This window comes from Amblyomma americanum, chromosome 5 (assembly GCF_052857255.1).
Source record: "Amblyomma americanum isolate KBUSLIRL-KWMA chromosome 5, ASM5285725v1, whole genome shotgun sequence".
NCBI classification, from domain to species: Eukaryota; Metazoa; Arthropoda; class Arachnida; order Ixodida; family Ixodidae; genus Amblyomma; species Amblyomma americanum.
Window position 1 is genome coordinate 43,637,896 of NC_135501.1, and position 22,537 is coordinate 43,660,432.

At 45.0% G+C, this 22,537-nt stretch overlaps 1 protein-coding gene across 1 annotated transcript in view; it reads left to right on the plus strand.

The window, feature by feature from the left end:
* Positions 1-22,537, plus strand: part of LOC144133809 (uncharacterized) — a 137,063-nt gene that overhangs the window by 19,955 nt on the left and 94,571 nt on the right. The window contains exon 2 of the mRNA XM_077666903.1: positions 11,867-12,055. Within this exon, the coding sequence (XP_077523029.1) occupies positions 11,867-12,055 (189 nt within the window). The remainder of the gene's footprint in view (positions 1-11,866; positions 12,056-22,537) is intronic.

Genomic DNA, 22,537 nt, shown 5'->3' on the forward strand with positions numbered 1-22,537 from the left:
GTTTCGTCCGCCTCTTCTTCAATACCAAAAACAAAAAAATCAGGTTGTTTCGTCTGCTTCTATACTCTAAATTTATTACCTTCTTTTCAAGACATTGTATTGTTCGTTCCACGATCTCGAAGTGCTCTGCTAGAACGAAATATTGGGATGCTATAGCTTCCCCGGTTTCAAGCTTAGACTCCATGGAATTTATTCGCTTCTCTATGTTTTTTGACCATCAAGAAGTGGTTTCAGCAAATGTTCAGTATTGGGGCAAGGATTGGTTTCAACATCGCCGCAAAGCAGTAGCAAAGAAAGCAAACACTGTTTTACGTAAGAGCGGAAAGCACAAAAGCTGCGAGGGCACGCCAGCTGGACAAAACAGCGGTCAGAGGTTTTTACAGTGGAATAATTGTTACTAACCTGCGTGAATGAAAAAATTCAGGGGCAGGACGCTGCTTAAGTAGTCGGTCGGGTGGAAGTCGAGTGCATTGGTTTCCGATGCGGTCTTGCCAAAAAACAGGAGTGCCGAAGAGGCCTGCTTGCGCAGTCTCCGTACGGGTAGAGAAGGGGGAGTGCCAGGGTGACGAAACCGGTCGTATCTTGCTGGGTGCTGGCCATCGTTGCCACGGCCGATAGCAGAATCTGCGTGAACAACATGAAGGGGTTTGTCATAGCTCTGCCGGACCACCAGCTGACATGCCCACTCCTCATCATTACGCATGTTCGTTTTCGGAGGAGTGGCCACCATTCACCCGATTCTTGGCCGATCCCCCAGTGTGGGTATGTGCCATCTTTTGATAGACTAACAACAACTTGCAAGTGGCAATAAAAGCTCGCTCTGTCCATAGTCTCACAATATGTCTAACATCTCTACAGAATCCTAATAAAGAGCTTTCCGTTTCATTGTGCGGAGTAAACACACTTGAGTGAGCGGAAATTTCATTTCCGGAAAAAGAACTCGGCATTTTGACAAGAATACTATTAGATAGACTGTACATGATGTGACAGCATTGAATATTGATTGCCGTCGTCTCCATTCAAGAGCACAGTTCAGCACAGTGTGTGTGATTCCTTTTTATTTGTGGGCGTCCTTCCGCACTGCCGTAAAAGAAGATGAAGAAGAAGACTGTTTCAAGCCTCCAGTCATGAAGGTGAGCACTTTTCATCACCTTGTTTTAACGCAACATCTCTAATATCACTTGTCGCCTATGCTAAACCTTGAACACTGGTAACAATTGCTAATAACGCTTCTTCGTACAGCGTGACGCACTTGCCATGCCTCAAAGGAGTGCAGCACATGGCAACCACTCGTACGCATATCCCATGAAGGCAGGATTGCACAGCAAGGTGCAGCAGTAAGCGAGTCGTCTGGAACACCTTAGCCGGCCGCTTTAGGAATGGATGGCTTACGAGTAGAACTCTTGGTTCCTCAAAAGTTGCAGTTTTCATGTAGGCAGCACTTGTTTACATTAGAGAAGAATAGCGTTAAGAGCGAAAGAAGAGAGGAATATAAAAATCAAAGAAGAATATTTGCACGCAACAAAAGAAAACGCTCTTTTCTTTACTCCGCTGGATGCTTGGCTGTAGCAAGTCGAACTGAGAACAGTTTTGAAGAACTTTTAAGTTTTTATTGAAGCTATTTTCATCCCAGTGTATAATACTGGGCAGTGATAACAGCACCTAGGAAAGCAAATGCGCGGATAGAAAATATAACTGGTTAATGGGCAAACTTATTATCTCAAGGGAAGAATCAAGGTGTCGGTAATAGCGACCTGCACTCCTCTGTAGCATTGAAGACCTGCTTTACGGAGCACAGACAGCAAATATTTAATACTGGGCTGATTCGATATCGTGTCATGCTAGGATAGGTTACGAGGAATATGAATATTTTTTCTAGGCTAACCATTCATACTAGAGCGTAGTCTTGTTATGCATACCCAGATATCGTTTTGTTTCGGGAAACACTGAAGCAGACATTGCGGCTACGCAAGGCTCACACCAATTCACCAATGCTGCCACATATGGCTTTCCTTTGCCTAGATGCGAAAAGCGCGGTATTTTAAGCACTGTGCCTCTGCGTATGAACAAAATTATCTGCTTGGAGTGAAAGTATAAAAGTTGTGACCTCAAATTAACTTATACACTGCCAGGATTTGAAAGTGCACTATTTCTCAACAGATGTTTAGCAACCTTTATACAGCGCTTCCGATTATGACCAACCTACACTAAGCAGTTGTTTAGATATAAATCACCGCCCACACATCATTCGTGGGGTTTTTGATCTTTTAGCTTTTACAGGTTGCGCGCTGGCAACCTCTTGAGCTCACATTTACGCTATGAACCATGTGGGCCACTGGCCGTTGGTATATACGCCAGTTCGCGCAAATAAACGCTCGTCGCATTCTTTAGCCGTCAAGAGAGGCATGGGTTTCCTGCCTGGTGTATTATTTCTTTCTCGCCCTCTATTTATTGGCGCCTCGCGAAGCCACATCACGATGAGCGTGTGCCCATAATGACGAAGTTGTATTGAAACATTTATTCGAATTCGATTCACAAAACACCTTTCACTCTTCAAATTTTATGCTACTTGTAGCTGACGCGTGCGCTATAAAAAGGAGCACTAATGGCGCCTTAAAATGTATTCGAGGACAGCGCCACCCTTGGGAATTACTAGATATTAGGCTTATTGCAGGTCTTCAGTCGTGTCTCGCGACTCTTGCCACTTCTCCACAGTGCGATGTTCGCTTTTCTTTGCTCACATTAGTAGCTTATGACTACTACGGTGGCCAATCAATTATAAACTTCACTTTCATGTTTTGTTTTTATGGATCTTTTTGTTACGTACTTGTGCCGTTTTTCGGGCGGTCTGCTGACCTTGCCCGATTGGTATTGGTAATTTTTCGAATTTAAATGTTCCTTAGCATTCATTGTGTCTTTGAGTACTCATTGCTTTCTGTATATTTTTCGGTCATGTTAACATTTTTGGCCTGTTAATTGTGCATTCTAAGTTAACTTTGGACGTTGCGATTGCATCTTTCTTTAGCATTATGTCGTAAGCTCGACTGATTCCTTCAAACATAGCAGGCATTGCTATCTGGCGTTAGCCTTTCCTTTTGATGTCATGTAACTAAAAAAAGGGCAAGCTTAAAGCAAGTAGTGTGGTTCACAGACAAAGCTTCCACTCGAGCGAAGCAGGAACTGTGCACGTGCCCAGGCATGCGCACCTTCCACAACCGAGCACCTGCACTGTGTTCCCTCATTACGATCGTGTGTCATCCTGCTAATGCAGTAGAAACAGTGCGTGGACTGGTAATTCGTTCGAATAAGAACTACCTCATCTCTAGTCCAGATTCTACAGAACGATGACCCAGAACATTCTGGTAACTTTGCGTGCAATCACCTTACGAATAGACGGCGTCTGACACAACCAAAATGATTTCCGAGATATCTGATCACGTGTAGCACGCCTACCACTTTTACTAGCTTCGAGTGGGCCAGTAGAACTGTAACGCACGCAGGCGATAATATACAACCGTCGTTAAAAAGGCAACCTTAGGAAGCTTTTGAGGTTTACACTTCTCTTGTACGGCGTTTAGACTGCTTGATGCGGCGCCAAGAGCGACCGAAATCCGATGACACAGTCGCTCTCAGCCGGATAGCAAGTCGAGATGTTGAAAGATGTGGAATCGAATCGTCGTGTCGAAAGAGATCATTGCTCACGGTTCTGTAATAGCACAGATAGATAGTGGGAAACAATTGTTAGTGTGGCCCTCGAGGGTGCTCCTCTTAATCCTGAAGCACGGTGCTTGGTGTGATGCCCTGTTTGCGAAGCACCAGCCGAAGCTTGTTGCCGGGAGAAGAGAAGGACATCCAGTGCGTTTCCCAACAGGCTCTCGTCGCTTCATGACTGCGCGGGTGTGGTATTCTCGCACTATGTTAGACAAGTTTTTATATATTCAGAATGCTTGCGGATGAGGTATTGGTTAGACATTCACTCGCTGTGTTAGCGTAATTGAGGGTCCGTGGGTTTGATATAGGTACCTGGCCGTAGCTGTTTTTACAGCTGTCCACACACTTGCCTAGAGAGCTGGAACGGCACTCTCTCTTGTGCATTTAAGACACTCGCCACTGCCTGACAGGCATGATAAAGCTTTTCCTGATATCAGCTGTTATACACAATCCATGGCGATATGCAGGCACGATACGGTCATGTTTCGAGCTCTAGGCCGCTCGTAAGTAATGCAAGTGTGCTCCCGGGTACGGCCTTCGTGTGCTGTGGAGGGTTTGTGGCCGGCTGTAGACTCTTCTCACAGGGAGATCAGATGAGGAGTACGCACTGAACTCATGCCTGCGACAGTGATTGTATTTCTTCTTAAGTGAGTGTGCGCTGAGCACTTCTTTGCGTTCTTGACCGGAGAAAACTGTTCCCGACACAGCATGATTCCGTTAATCGTGGCTATGGGGCCCTGGTACCTGGAAGATGCCAGGCAAAGGCGCAAAATGCACGATCCCCGACTCGCACCGCAGTGCGATTGACTCCACGATGTTGAAGTCCCTAGACGCTTACGGTGATCCTGTAAGGCTGATTGCCGGTTGTTCAAGGTGCGTATGCCTTTTAGAATGCGCTAATTTGTCCTTCGGTCAAGCTATGACGAGACGTTTTGTTGCCCGAGAGGGGGCTAGCATGCAATTCATTGTTGCAAATAGCGGGATGCCCCTCTGTTTCAGTGACGGCACTGGTTCCTCCCATCCCCTTTTCTCGGGGATCAAAGGCACGTATGCTCATCACATGTACTCGGGCACGTCTCGTGAGGTTCTCTGCATCCAGTATCTTGCCAGTTGTCCTCAGGCTTGACTTTACCCGTTGTTTATTTCGCGGCACGGTTGCGATCAGAATCCGTGCGCCCTCCAAATACCCTGAAATTCTGCACAAAAGCATTTTTGAGCGGGAAACCATTTATGAACGCATTTTTTTTTAATTTAGTGTAAGATTTCGCTATAACAATATATATCTACAGATCCCCCAACTACAGTGGTGATTTTTTTTATTAACGTTTTTGCTATCGTCAAAAGCGTTCCCAATTGGTTTTACATGGGGTTTGACTGTTCGATGCTTTGAAAGAAAGATTTTGCTACGTATCAGAACAATGAATTGTTACCTTTAATATTACCGCAAACGTATCCCGCAATTTTGCACTTTTCAAAATTTTTGCTCAATATTGCTGGACTTGAGTGAGAGTTCTGCGGTGTGGCCGTACGCTGCCTCGGGTACGTCGATCCACTACCGCTTTTCAGTTCCTGTAACAATTAGCCGAGTTTGCTGTGCATACTGAGGAAGATGAGCTTAGCCATGTGGCTGTCAACTGTGAATTTTTATACTTACGTATCCTTGCAAGTTCCACTACAACATACGTTATTAAAGTGCAAACGGAATAGATATATATATATATATATATATATATATATATATATATATATATATATATATATATATATATATATATATATATATATATATATATATATATATGAAGGAAGCCAACAATCGCCGAATCCAAGGCGCAAGGGGGATTGTTTTCTATTTATTTATTTCACTTGTAGTGTCTAATAATGGGAGCATAATACTTCGATTATTCTGTCACTTAAAGAAAAGTATCAAGCAACAGAAAAAACAGCCATGCTGCAGGTGGGACCCGAACCTACGACCACCGGATATCGCGTCCGGTGCTCAACTAACTGAGCTACGGCGACGGCTGTTGAATCTGCTGCTTTCGTGGGTATTTATGTTTTGTGTCTAAACGAACATTGAGAGTGCTCACCAGCGCCACCCTCGTCCATAGTGGCGGACGTAGCACGTCCCCTATTACCGCGAGTGTGATGGCGAACGTCATCTAACAGGGAGGGCGGAAGCTGTGCGAGAACCCTCTTATGCTACCAATGGCATCAAGACTGCCAGAACCGAGACCCTCTTTAAGCTATTAGCAGAAAAGGCAAATAATCAGGGGCTCGTTTGACAAATATATGAAATAAGCCAACAGTCACAGAAACCAAGGTGCTTAGGGGATTGTTTGCTATTTTTTTATTTTATTGCCAAATAATGGGAGAATAACACTTCTATTAATCTGTCGCTTAAAGAAAATTAATTATCAACCAGCAGAAAAAAAATTGGCTGTGCTTTAGCTCTGGTTAAACCTGGAGTGACGCGATAGCTACAGATGGCCGGGTGGAACTTGCTCAGTTGAATTGCAAAGTCAGTGTTTCGCCGCTCCGTTTCGCTGGGCGTGCCTTATTCATCTTCGTCCCACTTGACAAGGCGCATGAGCACAGGTGTTACAGCTGGGTTTCGCCGGCGCGTTGAGGCCGCCAGCAACTGCTCCGCACCACGTGGCTGGTCACGCGGCCAACCTGGTGACGAACCACGTGATCAGTCACTGCGCCGCACCGCCGGCAGCTGCTCTGCACCACGTGACTAACCACGTGACAGCGTGGCGGCGGCGCCACACTGAATGCTCGAAGTACTACCGTAATATAGCTGTCGCTGCAAACAAACCATGCTGCCGGTGGCATCCGAGCCCACGACCTCCGAATATCGCGTCCGTGCTCTACCAACTGAGCTACGCCTACGGCTCTCCAATCTGCTGCTCTCGTGGGTATTTATGTTTTGCGTGTAAGCGAACCTTGAGAGTGTTCACAAGCCCGGACTCGTCCTTAGCAGCGGATGTAGCAGCACGTCCTGTATACCGCGAGTGTGACTTATAACGGCGAGGGCGGAAGCTGTGCGAGAATATATATATATATATATATATATATATATATATATATATATATATATATATATATATATATATGCGCAGAAAGTTATTACTTGTGCTCCCACTTACCACATATGTGGTACTGCCTTACGCAAGTGGCGCTTTTTGAATTGGACACAGTAAATTCATTTCATTTTGAATGAGCGATAGCGCGATAGTTCAACACGATTGAGCTGGTTAAGCAGCTCATAGCTCGTATTAGAAGAAGCGCGTTACATTGGCCATCTGTTGCGGCATATGCATATTTTTATATGGATATTTCGTTTGGCCGACCCTTTCGATACTGTGCGTAACATCGACTGGGCTTACCAACTGGAGGAGATGGGTCTCTATTACTGTTCGATACAAACGTGACCTATGAACTGGGCTACTTGTGTCCAGTTGGCAGCAGATTTGCATGTACTGTCAGAGAAAAATCCAATTGGAACCAGATGAGGAAATAAATGCATCTACTTGTTTATATCTTGTGATTGATCAGTTGCATCTGGATGGATGGATGGATGGAGGGATGCCACCTAGCCATGTCTTGTGAAATTTTACTCCTGTCTTGCTTTTAGCCACCAATCAGATAACCTTCGCTTGGTTACTTCTAACCTCTTAAAATCCACTTTCCCTTCACTATCCCTAAACCTCAATGCCTTGGGTAAGTCAGCCCCGCTGCCTTCCACTTTAGGGTGAAGCCCTTTACAGAAAAGTATCAAGTGTTCAGCTGTTTCCGCCTCCTCTCCGCACGCAATGCACAAAGTGTCTATCTCCTGGTACCTGACTCTATACGTCTTATTCCGCAAAACTCCAGTCCTGGCCTCAAACAACAAAGAACTTCCCCTACAATTATCATAGATATTTTCTTTGACAATTTCCTGTTTAAAGGTCTGGTATGTTTCTAGTGCCGATTTCGTCAGCATCCCTGTTTTCCACAAAGCTCTCTCTGTTCCTTTAACCTTTTTCTTAACCGATAATTGCTGATTTGCCCCCTTACTGCTGTCCAGATATATGCTTGTCAATTTTCTAGTTCGCTTTCTTCATTTCGTGTCAACATTCTTTATATACAGGTATCTGAAAACTTTCCTAGCCCACCGCTTTTCCTCCATCCTTCTCAATCGTTCCTCAAATGCTATCTTACTGCTAGCCTCTCTGCTCTCGAAAGACGCCCATCCCATATCACCCTGTACCCCCTGATTTGGTGTATTGCCATGTGCTCCCAAAGCTAACCTAGCACTATCTCCCAACGCCATCTAGCGCCTTGCATCTTGCGGCATCTCATCGCTTCACAAGATTTGGCTGGAAATTAACCAGAATGACCAGGGTTGGTACGGCCGTATCGCACTGATAAATTGGAATTTTCTGTGCTGATGCATTCAATACGCTTATGCGAGTGGGGTGGTTGAACTCTATCAGGTGGACGACACTCCGCTCTCTTTCTCTCTGAGGAGGCTATTTTCGGAATGCGGGCGCAGTGCTCAAGGCTGGTGCTTGGTAGTCTTGATGCAGTGCTTTTGTGAGTCCGGTTTATCCAGCCGTGTATGAAGCACCTGTCGGCCATGTGACGGCGCTACACTCCACGTGTGCATACCCTGTGTGCTAGGAGATGTTAAATACTTTCAATGTTTGTGATGTGCAGGAGCTCAAGAACCTGCAGATATTTATGCAGCACCAAAGCTGGCCGAAACTCAGAGCATGCGTAGACATATTCATTGTCTATGATCCTCAATGTCAATCATTCTATTGTGACTCCATAACCTACCATGCAGTTTTTGCTATTTGCTGTGTTTCTATTCTCCTTGCGCCAAGAATCGAGTACCTGGCTAGGGCCAGATTTCTTCTGGCCGATTTCTCCAACCTTCCCGCGATTAAAGCTCTCTTTGATGTACCCTACCTTCTCCAGCGACCAAGAATCTTACGGAAGCTAAGGGCCATGACTCTACACATGCCCGGTCACCATACGACCTACCAATTTCCTTGAACACCCGCACCCTCCTGGAGTGCCTGGTTGCCCTCGGTTCATTTTTAACATAAACTCGCCCTTGTGAAACAAGCTCCGTCGATCCTCGGCGACTAAACATGGTTGCTAAATAAATGATGGCTCTCTCTCATGCAAGTTTGACGCTAGAGCGCCTTCTTTGTCGTCGTCCATACCGTGAAATTTATGGACAGGCGACCTGTGCCGTCACTCGTAGGGAAAGTCACGTTTGTGGATAGAGGCGCCAGCGAACTGCGCCGTATGTTGTTTCTGAAGATCCAGTCAAAGGTAATGCGATGAGAGAGAACGACTAAAACGTGCGGCCAGTCGCCATCAATGTCGCGTACTTGCACGGGCGCCTTGTCCTCGCGGTACAGCACTGCGGTTTCCTGGCGAATGCAAGCGAAAGCACAAAACTGAAACGTGACATGGGACTGAGGAGCCGCAAAGCAAACATTTCAGTCATGCAATCGCAGACAACAGGTGTATCGAGCCCAGCGGCCAAAAATGTGCGTGCCCTGAGTGCAGTTCACCCATTGTACACTGCAAGCAAGGCTGCGCGCCTTGGTTCGGCATGTGAAGATCTGCGAAACTTATCATCACGAGAGTACCATTTAGCGTTTACATTAAAGACTGTCCAAGTTAGGAAGTTTGCAAATTTATGGTAGTTACGGTGCAAAGCACATACCAAGCGTTGACAAATATCGCGAATTCAACTGTCGCAATGAACAATGCTTTCAGCGATTCAATTGTTCGATGGACCTGTCTTTCCGTTTTGGCCAGTACTGAAGCAGCAGTAGTGAGGGAACTAAGACCGTCATCATTTCTTCTTATCTTAGAAAAGAGAACAGATACCTAAAAGACGTGAACATAAACGTGACTAGTACACTCGGCACGATGTGGAAGAAAAGACACCTATGCTTAATGTGAGCTAAGAAAGTATGAAGCCTTCAAATGCGGTTTGTGCACTCTAACTACAAAAACTCGTTGAATGGTCACAAGTTATCAAAAAAATTTTCTAGTGATTAATATTCTGTTTCATTGAGCAGCATGCAGAAAACAATGCTGCTGTGATGATTCTCTCTTTGGCCAGCCTCGCTTATATTCGTATAGCGAGCAAATAAAAAATAACCAAGGAAACTGAATTAGCCTTGCGTGCCCCACACAACCAAAAATAACAACCTAAATATTAAAAGAAACCTCTGATCTTAATACCTAAACTGGTGACTTCCAGTGAATAACCTAAAAAACTTGGGGAATGCTATCAGCCAGGGCACTTTCTCCGACAAAAAACACGTAACACATTGGAAAGAGCGGGCATTGTGACGCCAGAATGCAGAGCTTCTCCTGTAGACATTCGCAATAGAGATTACAAGACTTAAGGAGGTCCATCAAACAAACCTTTGCCAGAGGTCGGTACTATAGCCCAGCTCACAAGAGCACATGGTCCTATCAGGCCCATTCCTCATCTGCCGACACCGAGCGCACCCATGCACCCGACGATAAATAGAACTGTAAGAGAAATAGGCGCTGCTAATGGACGCGTTAGAAGAGTGTAGTAAACCGTCTTACATATCCTGTTCGCAGGATAGTTGAGCCAGATAGCTGCACATGCCATCCGGAGTCTGAAGGCATTAGTGGGCCGAGGAAAATTTTGCAGTGGATGTTTGCTTCGTCCTGTCGAGCGAGGAGTGGGATTGGGGGCTTGTTGCCTCAAAACTAACATATATCTAGAGCACTACATAAGACCTCCAAACACCTACAGCGTATACGATCCACCGAAGACAACCTACGACCTCAGTCACAATATAGGAAGATTTCAAGTTTATCCGATTGAGTAGATGAAGCGCAAAAAACAGCACACAGGAAAAGAACGACACGAGACAGGCGCTACTTGCAACTCTCTCGTGGCTTTTTTTTTCCTGTGTGCTGCGTTTTAATGCACTTCACCTTCTCAAGCTATGAACCAACTTGCCCAAGAACGTGTTCTACGGAAGTTTATCCGAGCTGTAACAATGCGCCACGCAACCAAGAATTGTGGTAGGAAACATCTTAGATAGAAAAAAACTACCCAAAATGTTTCATAACAAGCACGAAGCCTGAAGCATGCCACACCCATATTATTTGCGCTATGATGCTTGGGCAGCCTTGAGACCAGAAACTAACTGAGATAAGAAACTAAGCCTTAAAAAAGTTGGTCTTCTTAAAGGCCGACTACACCAAGCCAACCAGGGCACAAAACTACACGCATACAACATGCTAATCAGGCCTGCAGTGAGGATACGCGTTAGTGATCTGGAACCCTCAGTATAGCTATCTTATTAACATGTTGGAATCTGTGCAAAACAAGGCTGCTCGATTTATCCTTTCCCGTTGCTCTCCATATCAAAGTGCCACAGCACTGAAAATATAGCTCCATCTCCCGCCTCTGGTCATGCGCAGGAAATTCAGTCGATTAAAATTTTTCCATAATCTTTACCACAGCAACACACCATTTGCAAGTTCACATCTTCTCCCGGCACCACACACATCGGCTCGTGTAGATCATATGTAGAAGACTAAACCCATTTTCGCTCTGACAGAACGACAGAAATAATCACCTTTGATACTAGCTGTTGAAGAGTGGAATTCGCTTCCTTCTAGCATTGCGGCTATCACTGGAACATCATCATTTCGAACAGCTCTTTGGTCATACTTACAAAGTTCCAATGTAGAATGATGTGCGTTTTTTTTCGTTTGCTTCAGAGTGTGCGTGTCGGCCTTAACTTTCTATGAAATGTTAGATGCCATATTTTGTAACTTCTGAAGGTGCGATTTTGTCTTGTTTTGTGCGATTTGCTACATGCGCAATTTTTCAATACCTGTTCCTAGCCATTCCCCCCTTCTCCTATTACCTTGTACCTGGCTTCTTGACTTGTTTATTTCTGTCTTCAGCCGTTTATATGCTGTGTTGAATATTTGTCAAGTTTTCTTTGGTGAATCCCTCCCTATGTAATGCCCGCATCGGGCCTTTGGGGTATTGAAATAAATGGAATAAAAAAATAATTACGTACTGATATTTGCTTATTAAAATCCCTCAAAACGCTGGAATAATTGACACCGCACATTACAGCTGACCGTTGCCCCGAACAAAGTGGACTTGGCCGCCCAACAGCGCCCGGATCTGCCGAGTGTCGCAGCGGTCGTGTCTCCGGTGTTCGTGGCTCCGCGGCTCAAGACCGGCGGCAGACTAGCCCAGAAAACGCACCGACGGCAGAAAACTTACGCTCGAGCACGCTCCACCTATGGCACGGACAGTGAGGTGAGCGGCAGAGGGGAATAAAATCGCTTTTCTGCGATGCCTACCCAGTTAGAACAGTGAGAACTTGACATGCCGCTGAGCAGAAATGCGACCTGAATCGATGAGATTTTTACCTGCAATTAGAATACGGTAAAATATGAGAGGCGTAAACAATACAGTGGGTAACCTGGGGAACAGGGTTGTTTTAGTGCGTGCCGAAAGGAATCGGGCCGCCGTGATAGTGGCGAAGCACGCAAGCGGTTGAGTTAAGGCTCTCCCGTCACCGCGTCTGCCCAGCGCTCGCTAGCTCCTGGCTTAACCTCGGTGATGTGAACATCTGCTCTCGAACGACGTTACTGATCATCGCTGTACTCCTGCAGACGATGAAGTATAGACGGCAGGGCTAAGCGTGAGTGGCATTTGTTCCTGCCTTTGGAATGCGTTTCTTCTAAGCTAGGATGCAGCGATGGCTTAGAGGTAGAGAATTCGACTTGCATTAGAGGGAAACGTGGCTTGTATCTTGGAGCCGCTCAATTCTCTACCGCCAGAAAAAAATGCGAGTGTCAATGGCATTCAATAATGAAGCCTGGAGTGTGGCCTGATCCCGACGACTACAGCACACAACGCATCCTCTCACCAGAATGGAATCTGATAACTCCGCTGGTCGACTTGGTCACTGCTTCCTAAATTAATAACCATTAAACCCTGACCCTCGACTCCCCGCTACTGGCCACAACTGACCATGGCGGCGGGCAGACATGTGACGCAGCATAACGACGTAAGATTAGTTTGCTCCGCACAGGCCGTAATTGGAAACTAAACCTGGAAACGTTTAACTTTACACCTTTACCCAGTGAGGTTAGCGTAACCTTCCTGCTCGCTTGGCTAGTGATCATTAAAAGGTACGTCATAGGGCTTTTCCAGGTTAGGAAGACAGATTCATCGCATAATTCCTTAAAAGATCGGGTATTTAATATGCAATGGTTCCTTAACGTAATAAGGAAAGCTAGATGCCGGGTTCGTTATCAATAAGTTTATGCCTGGCAGCACTGAAAACTTCTGTGCCACTAGCGAGAGGTTGGCAGCGGTTAAGGTTTTGTAGACCTATGTAATTTTACGCATTCATGATAACAGAATAACTCAAAGATGCTCTCAATACGAATTGGCACTCAGGAAATAAGAACGCAGTTCAATGCCACAATAGGTGGCCTAAATACCAAAGTACGCAAAGAAGCAGGCAGGCCATCAAACAGTGGGGAAACTACGGCAGGGGCTCTATGAATAGCAGAGGAGTCTATTACAATAGTTCGCACAACGGAATAGCTTGCAGACCATATATGCTCTCTTCCGCGAAAGGGAGATCCCGAAAATTGCATTGAAGAGCCCGGTTGGCGACACTAATACTAAAATTGATATTGTGCGCGCTTATCCTTCTGCAGGTTGCGCAGGTGTTTGTCGGGGCTGTTTTATAGAAAGTTCTAGTACCTAACTTCTTCTTCGACGTCGAATGCAGCCATGTATAATGGTTCCTTACGAATACAAATAGGAGCATCAGGTAGCCTAAGAATTTCATACAGAATGTTTGTTACCACAGCCTCGGAAGGGGTCCAAACCGCCACAGTGAAATAATGAGGACAATAAGAATGCGCCGGAGTCCATTTGGCAGGCACTCGGAGGTGATAAAGAGCATTTTACCAATCCATTTAGAAGAAAATATATAACAGCTGTATCTTAAGTGTGCTCGTCTATAGCGCAGAAGTGTGTGTTTGGGGGTTATGACGTGACGTGTGTGAAGCGCGCCGTCGCACAGCTCAATAGAATGAAAATTGGGTCTATTGGTCACAAATTTAGTTACATAAGCGACGAATAAGGCTCTCACAATGTTGTAACTTTCTGTTCAATAGAATAAAAGATCGTAAAAGCTCAGGCTACGAGCCATCAGCGTTAAGGTACCAAGAGTAAATGAGGGCAGCGGATGTTCCGGTCAGGCTTTCGGAGGCAGCCACTTGTAGAGCTTTCCTCTCACATCCTTAGCCTGCAGTGCAGACTTGAGATTTAAAGCTAACTACCATCGATGCAATTTGAAGATTACATTGTCGTTTACACTCTCACCTCATTCAAAACAGTGGGAAATTTAGGCTTGATATCAGTTTGAAATTGCCAAGCATGCAAGCGCATACAGGGACGGAAACACAAACGCGAGTGCACTACTAATCTTTCCCTTACAACGGTTAACTAAGCGCTGCGCGAAAGTAACCGGAAGCGAACGCACGCAATCAATGCTGTGTGGAAATAAACACTGCAATATGTAAACAATTGTGCCTTCTCACGATGATGTTGCAACAGTATTTCTAGATGAAAATAATCTTTTTGTAATGCTATTATTATTTCACCTTAACAGCAGTACTACGGGGCACGTGTAAAACGTAGACCATAGCAAAATACTTTCCATGCTGTGGAGCATCAAGACTTAACCACCGCGAACAAATACTGGCAGTGAAAAATCGGCACTTATTTACTGATATATGTGCTATAATAAAACGCACTCAGTGCACAGCCTGCATGCTCCCATAGTTGGAAAACAGCGCCGATATTTATTTATTTATTCGATGGGCATAAACGGTACTGCCCGTGGGGCAGGACAAAAGGAGGTATTAAGTCTCCTGACGAGGCCCTGGTCCCCCTCGGCGCAACAGCAGTGGTTATAAAATGCATGTAAAGAGTACATGTATACAGTGGGATATAACAATCATCACCGTACAAAAATGCACATGAAGCATGTAACAAGTTCAAAAAGAAAGAAATGTATGTTAATGTTAGCACTTTGTACAGAATTAGAGAAATCAGAACACAGTAACTTTGCAATTAAAAATCATTATTCATACGTGTTTGGCCTTCTATTTGAAGTGAACGGAAGCTTCATTCGTCTTTTGAAAGTTGTCAGACTTCTACGTGTTCTTGCGATCTCGAGAGTGTCTCGATAATTATTACATAATTTCATCATTTGATTATAAATTATAAATTGTCTGTTTATCATAATTTGTCCTTCGTTTTCTATCACAACGAAATTCCTACGCAAATTTTGACTAGTATTTCTATTTGGATAGTGAACAACAAATCGACTGTAATTGCTTGACACTTCAAAAAAATATGTACGCAGATAGTTTCTGTATGTATATTTTGTGATAAGATCGGAAATTTCCGGTTCTCATTAAGGTTACAGGATGTACATTTTTTTATATAGTGTTCTAATTGCCCTTCGCTGCAGTGCAGATAGCCTATCATTATCAGTCCTAATTGCAATTCCCCATAATAAGGCACACAAATTAAAGTGTGAGTGTACAAGTGAAAAATAAAGCTGCTTATTGAGCCTGGCAAGGACAAGATTTCAAAGGCGCCATAACATTCCAACATCTCGATACTTTCATTCTTATATTTTCTACATGATAGGACCATGTTAGGTTCGACTTTAAAGTAACACCTAATTATGAATGATGATCTACGCGCTCAAGCAATACATCATTAAAGTCCAGGTTTATATTGAAGACTTTGGCTTGATTTTTGAAGAAAATATTATGTGTTTTGCTCTCTTTGTATTTATTTGAAGCTCGTATTTTAATTCTAAATCTTTGTGCTTTGTGTTTGATTGAGACGAAAACTGGAAGAGCGGCAGTCCTTCGGCTGTCTCTTTCGAGCGCCAACTTGCGCTTTCTCAATAGAGCTGCACGAGTTACTTAACCTGCAAAGAGAAACCGCCCAAAAAAATTATGGGACCATCAGGCATCTGATGAGATAGTGCGGCAAACGCAGTTAGATTTACCCACGATGAATACATTTAACAGCTCTATTTAACACTTTTGCTCTAATCCAATGCTTGACGCTCGAGAAAAAATGTTTCTGTAGGGAGACGGCTGGAGAAAGTGGGTGGATAGATGGTGTGCGGTGCTTCTGGAGGGTGCAGATAGGGTGGAGAGGCTGTTCGAGAAGAACTCAAAGCCATTGTTCTTAGCTGGGTGTTACGGAATATAAATAATGCATCAACACGGTTCAAGCAAAACTATGCCCAACTGTCCAAGGAATGTCGACAGCTTGTCATTAAATCGACTCTCGTTAAGTAGGTCACACGAAGAATACAAAGGTTATATAAAGACGAATTTTTTCAGTATCCGGGGTGAATCTCAGAACGTTGTCGATAAGATCTTGTTACGCAATATAGATGGAATTCATAGACATTCAGTAAGCTAATCATAAGTTGTTACCATTTTTCACTATAGACATTCTACTGATTGTTACCCAAAATTTTACAGTGAAATCTCTTATGGCTTTGGCTCTAGAATTTATGACATGTTCTGCTTTGCAGTTTATGGCATTTACGGAGGTAGACTGACCCAGATATCGACAGACCTACTTAGAGAGGTGGAAAGTCTCGGTTAGGGCTACAAAGATATCGATGAAAAAAAGATTTAAAGAATGGGCGCGTCACAATAACTTACGTTCGCCCAAGCGACTGGTGCCGCAACAAGTACATCAGGTACCCCATTGTCACCTCACATGCAAGTATTAGAACGTTATGCCTGTTGGACTTACTCATTTTATAGTTAGCGACTATAAGCCGTCTCTGTGTTCTCTTGACACGCCTCTTGAACTACTGTTTGTGACGGCACGGTTTAGTGGTATCGCTTACGTAATCAGTGATTGTTATCCACCACCTGACTGTAAAATTTTGTTGATTGTTTTCACTGGGCCATTGCATGCATCTTTAACAAATTTCCGAATTGCATCCTTATTTTAGGAGATTTTAATTACCCTGCTATTGACTGGTGTACATCATTTGGAGCTTCCCAGGGTAGCCTGTCTCACTTTTCAGCTTTCGCAATACTCTCGACTTGTTCAATCTAACTCGGATGGTGCAAGAGCCAACACGTGGGAAACATATCTTGGATTAGATCTTCACTAATAAGCCTCACAATACAGAAGTGCGCGTGTTATAATGTGTAAGCGACCATAGCTTTGTACACTGTTTACACCCGATATAGTCTCAAACAAAACAGCCGCTAAAAAGTATATCTCGTACTACGCCAGAGCGGACCAAGACAACATGAGCCGTATGCTGACTGTCTTAGAAACCGCATTCCATCATAACTTCGAGGAACGCAGCACAAATGAAAACTGGATAATGTTTCGCGACAGGATGAAGGAAATTGAAGAAGTCTGCGTACGAAAACTTCAGATCAACACAAGAGTTGATAATCCCTGGTTCACGAAGAAAATCAGGAAGCATCTGAACCGAAAAAAGAGCATACAGAAAGGCTGCGCAGGCTAACGCACCCCATGATTGGCAAAGGTACAGGGAGCTATCATCTGTTGCAGAAAAAGTATAACGGAAGCAAAGGGTTGCTTTTTAGATCATACGCTTCCGAACCTCTTAAAAACGAACCCCCAAAAATTCTGGCGTGCTGTCAGTCCTAAAGATTTAAGCGAGTTAATAACACTAAAAGATGCAAATGGAATTTTTGTCCCCATAGGAGCAAGTGCGGAACATCTAAAAAGTTATTTAAGCAAAGTATTTAGAGACGAGGCACGTATTTCCGAGCACAATCAGCTTCCCGTTCCATTGATAGCTTATCCATTCTAATCCTCTCACTATTACAACAGATGGGGTTCGTCGCGCGATTGATAGGCTTCCATTAAATTCTAGCTCTGGTCCTGATGGCATAAGTGCAAAACTTCTAAAGTTAACTTCTCACGTGTCGGCATTATTGTTATCACTTTTATTCCAGCACTCTCTGAACAGTAGCTGTGTTCCAGACGATTGGCGAACTGCACTCATTATACCAATATTTAAGTCTGGGGATAATGCAATTCCAAACAACTACCGACCAATTTTTCCGACTTCAGTGTGCTGGAAGCTACAAGAAAACAGATTTACCCACATTGAAACACCTTAATGCAAATGACCTGCTACTTGAAAATAAGCATGCGGGCCGGTACCTGCATTCATGTCAAACCCAATTATTTGAATTATTAGTACATCTCCATTGTACACTCTACAGCACCTTGTACACTGACGCATTTTTTATCGATTTCTCAAAAGCCTTCAATCTGGTAGCAGACAAGCGCCTCATCAAAAGGTACATAACTTGCAGCTTGATCATGGTACTACAAAGTGAATTGAAGAGTTTTTAGCTAACAGGCAGCCATCCGTATCTGCTAATAACATCATAGCTGAAACGAAACATGTTAAATCAGGAGTACCTCAACGATCCGTCTTAGGCTCACTTCTATTTTAATTTATATTAATGACATCGCTTCAGACATTAGCTCCTCCATACGTCTTTTCGCTGACGGTTGCATCAATTATAGGGAAATAGCTAATCCTAACGACATTGTTCCCTTGCAAACATATCTAGATAGGTTAAGTACTTGGTGCAGTGTTTGGCAGATGGAAATAAACACTGATAAAACCAAACCAATGACTTTCTCTTCACTCTTTAAAACTGCAGTGCCAAACTAAATTATAAATAATAGTCTCATTTAGCGCTCATCAACTTTCAAATATTTAGGCGTTGTTCTTTCCCCGGACCTAAATAAGCATAGACCCTTAGAGTATACCGCTAAGAAATCTGAAAAAAATTAGGCCTTTTTAAACGTCGTCTATCTCAAGCTAACCCTGACACTAAACTGCTGGCCAACACATCTCTAGTTCGGGCGTCATTGAAATATCGTTCAGTAGTATGGTATCCCCACCAAGAAAACTTATCTGGATTTATACAATCAGTGCAAAATAAGGCAGCACGCTTCATTCTACAGTCGTACTCTCCATACCAGAGGGTGACTGCAATAAAATAGTCTCTAAAGCTTCTGGACCTCAAATGCGACGAAATTCTTCTTCCTAACGTTGTTCCACTCCATCTACTACCACCATTCATCTTTCGCACGCAAGCACATACCAGCAGCACATCATATATCGTCCCGTACCGACCTTGCGCATAAAATTCAAACAATTTTCGCTCGCACTAAGAAATATCAGAATTCCCCGTTAGTCTTGGCTATAAGGGAGTGGAATGCTTTACCTGCTGGCATTGTGGCTATTAACGAATCACCGTCTTTCCGTTAATCGTTACTAACATTTCTGGAATCAGGCGCAGCATCGTCGTCAGGTTGAACTTACCGCCTTGTATATTTGCTTTGCCTTGTACATGTACATATTATTTTTCTTTATTGCACACTGCACTCTACCCTTGATGTATAAGACCGACCCAATTTCATAATTAACACTTTTTTCTTTCGTTTTTTCTTTCTCTGCATAATGTATGGAATGAACCCTTGAGTATTTTTTATTTACTGTTAATTCTTATGTAAAGTCCAGCCAGGCCCTTAGGGTGCCTAAATAAAAAAATGAAGTAAATAACTGCGAGAACAACAAGAGAGTTGATAAAACAACGTGTTTTCTTATGCTGCCAAGTGCAACCAGCAGAAGGAAAGATTTGTAAAAAAGACGCTGCAGAAAAGGAAAATTTTATCCCCTCATAAATGCGCATTATCTTCACGAGATGGCACCATCGTCTCCATCAATTTGCCCACACAGTGTTCGGATTTCGCACAGATCCGCACAGAATGACATGCTCCAACTCGACCGTGAAATCTTGAACCCCATCACACACCCCCAAAACGACAAAATTGTCCTCGCGCTCGACCTGAATGGAGCGTTCGACATCGTAACCCATGAGGTCACACTCTCACACTTGAGTCAAACTCACTGCGGCACCAATACCTTCAATTACGTGAAACAGTTTCTCACGGACAGACTGTCCTACATCCGAATACAAGACCAAAAGCATGGACCTTTCCTGCTCGGCACGAGGGGCAGTCCACAAGGCGCGGTGCGGTCCCCTCTACTATTCAACATAGCCATAATGCGCCTATCTCTCCTGCTAGGTGCGGTTGAAGGAGTCCAGCACGCGCTGTACGCCGACATCAGCACTCTCTGGGCTGCGCAAGGACGCCAAGGGGACATGGAGACCAGTCTGCAAACGGCCGCAAGCATAGTGGACCGCTATGCCAGAGACTGTGGTCTGCAATGCTCCCCGCAGAAATTGGAATTCGCGCATCTGCGCCCCTCGCGCGCATGCTCGACACAAATCCATTTCTCCTTGCGAAGCCGTCCCATTCACGAATCCAAGGAAATCAGAGTCCTCCGGCACTTCATACACAACCAGCGACGCTACGATATAACACTCGCCAGGCTCAGGCAAGTGGGGATTCGGATGGGCCGTATGGTCCGCCGGGTTTCCAACAAGAGCGGTGGGTTACGATGCAAAGGCGCCTTGCGCTGGCGAACGCATTCGTGGCCAGTCGAATCTTGTATTCGACTCTCTACCTCAACCTGCGGAAACAGGAAGACGATGCCCTTGAGGTCATCCTCCGCAAAATCTTGAAACGAGCGCTGGACCTCCCGGTCTCTACCTTCACCAGCCACCTGATGACACTGGGTATGGTGAACACTTTTAGGGAGATTCGGGAGGCCCACCTCAACAACCAATACACTCGTCTCACAAAGACAGGGTCGGGTTGCCGCCATCTAGCCCGTCTTCACCTCCAGCACACCCAATTCACTGAGGAGAGATGCCGCCTCCCCGTAAACTGGAGACGCGCCCTCCACGTACGGCCTCTCGCCACCAACATGCCCAAAGAGTACCATAATGCCAGGAGCCTGGTGCGGGTGGAAGCCTTGCACCGCCATTTTGGAAGCAAACCAGGAGTCTTCTACGTGGACGCCTCCAGCCCGGACCTCAGAGGATCGTACACGGCCGCTGTCGTCAACGAAGGCAAAACAATAGCCGGCCTTACTTTCAAGGCCCAGCCAGCAATTCAAGCAGATGTTGCCATCGCCCTGGCAGCTTCCGACTCCTCTCCAAATACATAATCCCCGACTCGCAAGGGGCGTGTCGAAACGTCGAGCAAGGGTAGGCTACACCCGTGACTTATCGCATCTATCAAAGTAGTAGCCGAGACTCGGATCCTGCGCACCGATCTCTCGTTTGGGCACCAGGTCACCAAGGCCTCCGCGGAAACAAAGCAGCTGACGCCGCCGCCCGCGCGCTCTCTCTCCGGGCATTTCCCACGGGACCCAACGCTGACCAGAACTCTGATTTCAATCCGGTTTATACTTTTAAGAAAATATGCGATTATTACAACTCCAGGCACCAAACACTGCACACCACGTGCAAAGTGCTGCAGAAGGCCAACGAGCGGGTGCTCCTGCGCCTGCTCACTAACACAATGCTGTGCCCGGCAACTTTAAAGCATTTTCATCCTCAATTCGACGGGCGGTGATCACACTGTGGGGAGGTGTCTGGCACCTACCACATGGTGTGGGCCTGCCAGCAGAACCCATCCCTACCCCATATCCCAAACCCTACCCGAGAGGACTGGGAGGCGACCCTGTCCGGCTGCTGCACCCTCGAGGCCCAAAGGGCCTTAACGCAGCTCCGGCAGTTGCCGATGCCTGACTAGGCATCCCATTGGTGGTATCTCATAGGCATCCCATAGGCATCCCACAGGTGGTAAGAACGTGACCGTTCAGGTCACGACCCCCGAAACCTATCTCTATCATTAATAAATGTTTTCACCATGCCCACGAGATGGCCAAATACAGAGCGCTTTAAAACGGTGAAGATTTTCATGTTTTTGAAACTCGCTTTTTGTCATCCTTTTCCTTTCGTGCTCTCTTGAGTTCCAGCTCGCGTTCGTAACCTCCCTCACAAGTGTTTTTGTGCTTGCTCCCACGTGCTTCTTTCATTCTTCGAATGTGATCGTTTTCGTTTGTCTGGCTGTCTTCTCGCAGCATTTAATGTGTCTCAAATTGTGGAAACACTGAGCAGCACAAGTGCGATGAGGTAATCTAGGCGCAGCTGGGAATAGGGGGCTGGACTTTTTCATTGTCCGACCTTTCGCATAAACAAAGGAAATGGTGCTGTCTAGTTACACTGGGAGATTCTAACAAGGGTCGATGGCGTTGCCCATTTGTCCACATACGTATGTAAGGCGGGTGTCCTGAGGGGCCGTCCAGGCTGTGTAAATCTTGTTCGCGGGCAGGCGGAAGTGTGAGCTGAACTGCACAAGGAGCGAAGCGGCGCGACCAGAAATTCGCGAAGAAGGTAAAGATGTATTATAAGCATTTCCACTGACACCATGAAAACGGCATCGTCGTCTTTTGTGTTTCGTCACCGCTGAATCGTCATCCCTTTATGGAAGACATAAACCCTTCCGAATAACAGCAAGAACAATTTCAAAAATTACTCCTGCTCCGTTCGACCACATCGTCACTTCAATACTTGTGTTCTATTTTGCCTTTTTTGTGTTATTGATTGCGTTCTCCTCATTCATTTTTCTCCCATTTCTTCGTGAGTTTTGTTATTTTTTTTTATTTTTTTTGAGTCTATCAAGCAAAATGCCTCGATAGTGAGATAAGTAACGCATACAATAAGACCGCAGTAAAAC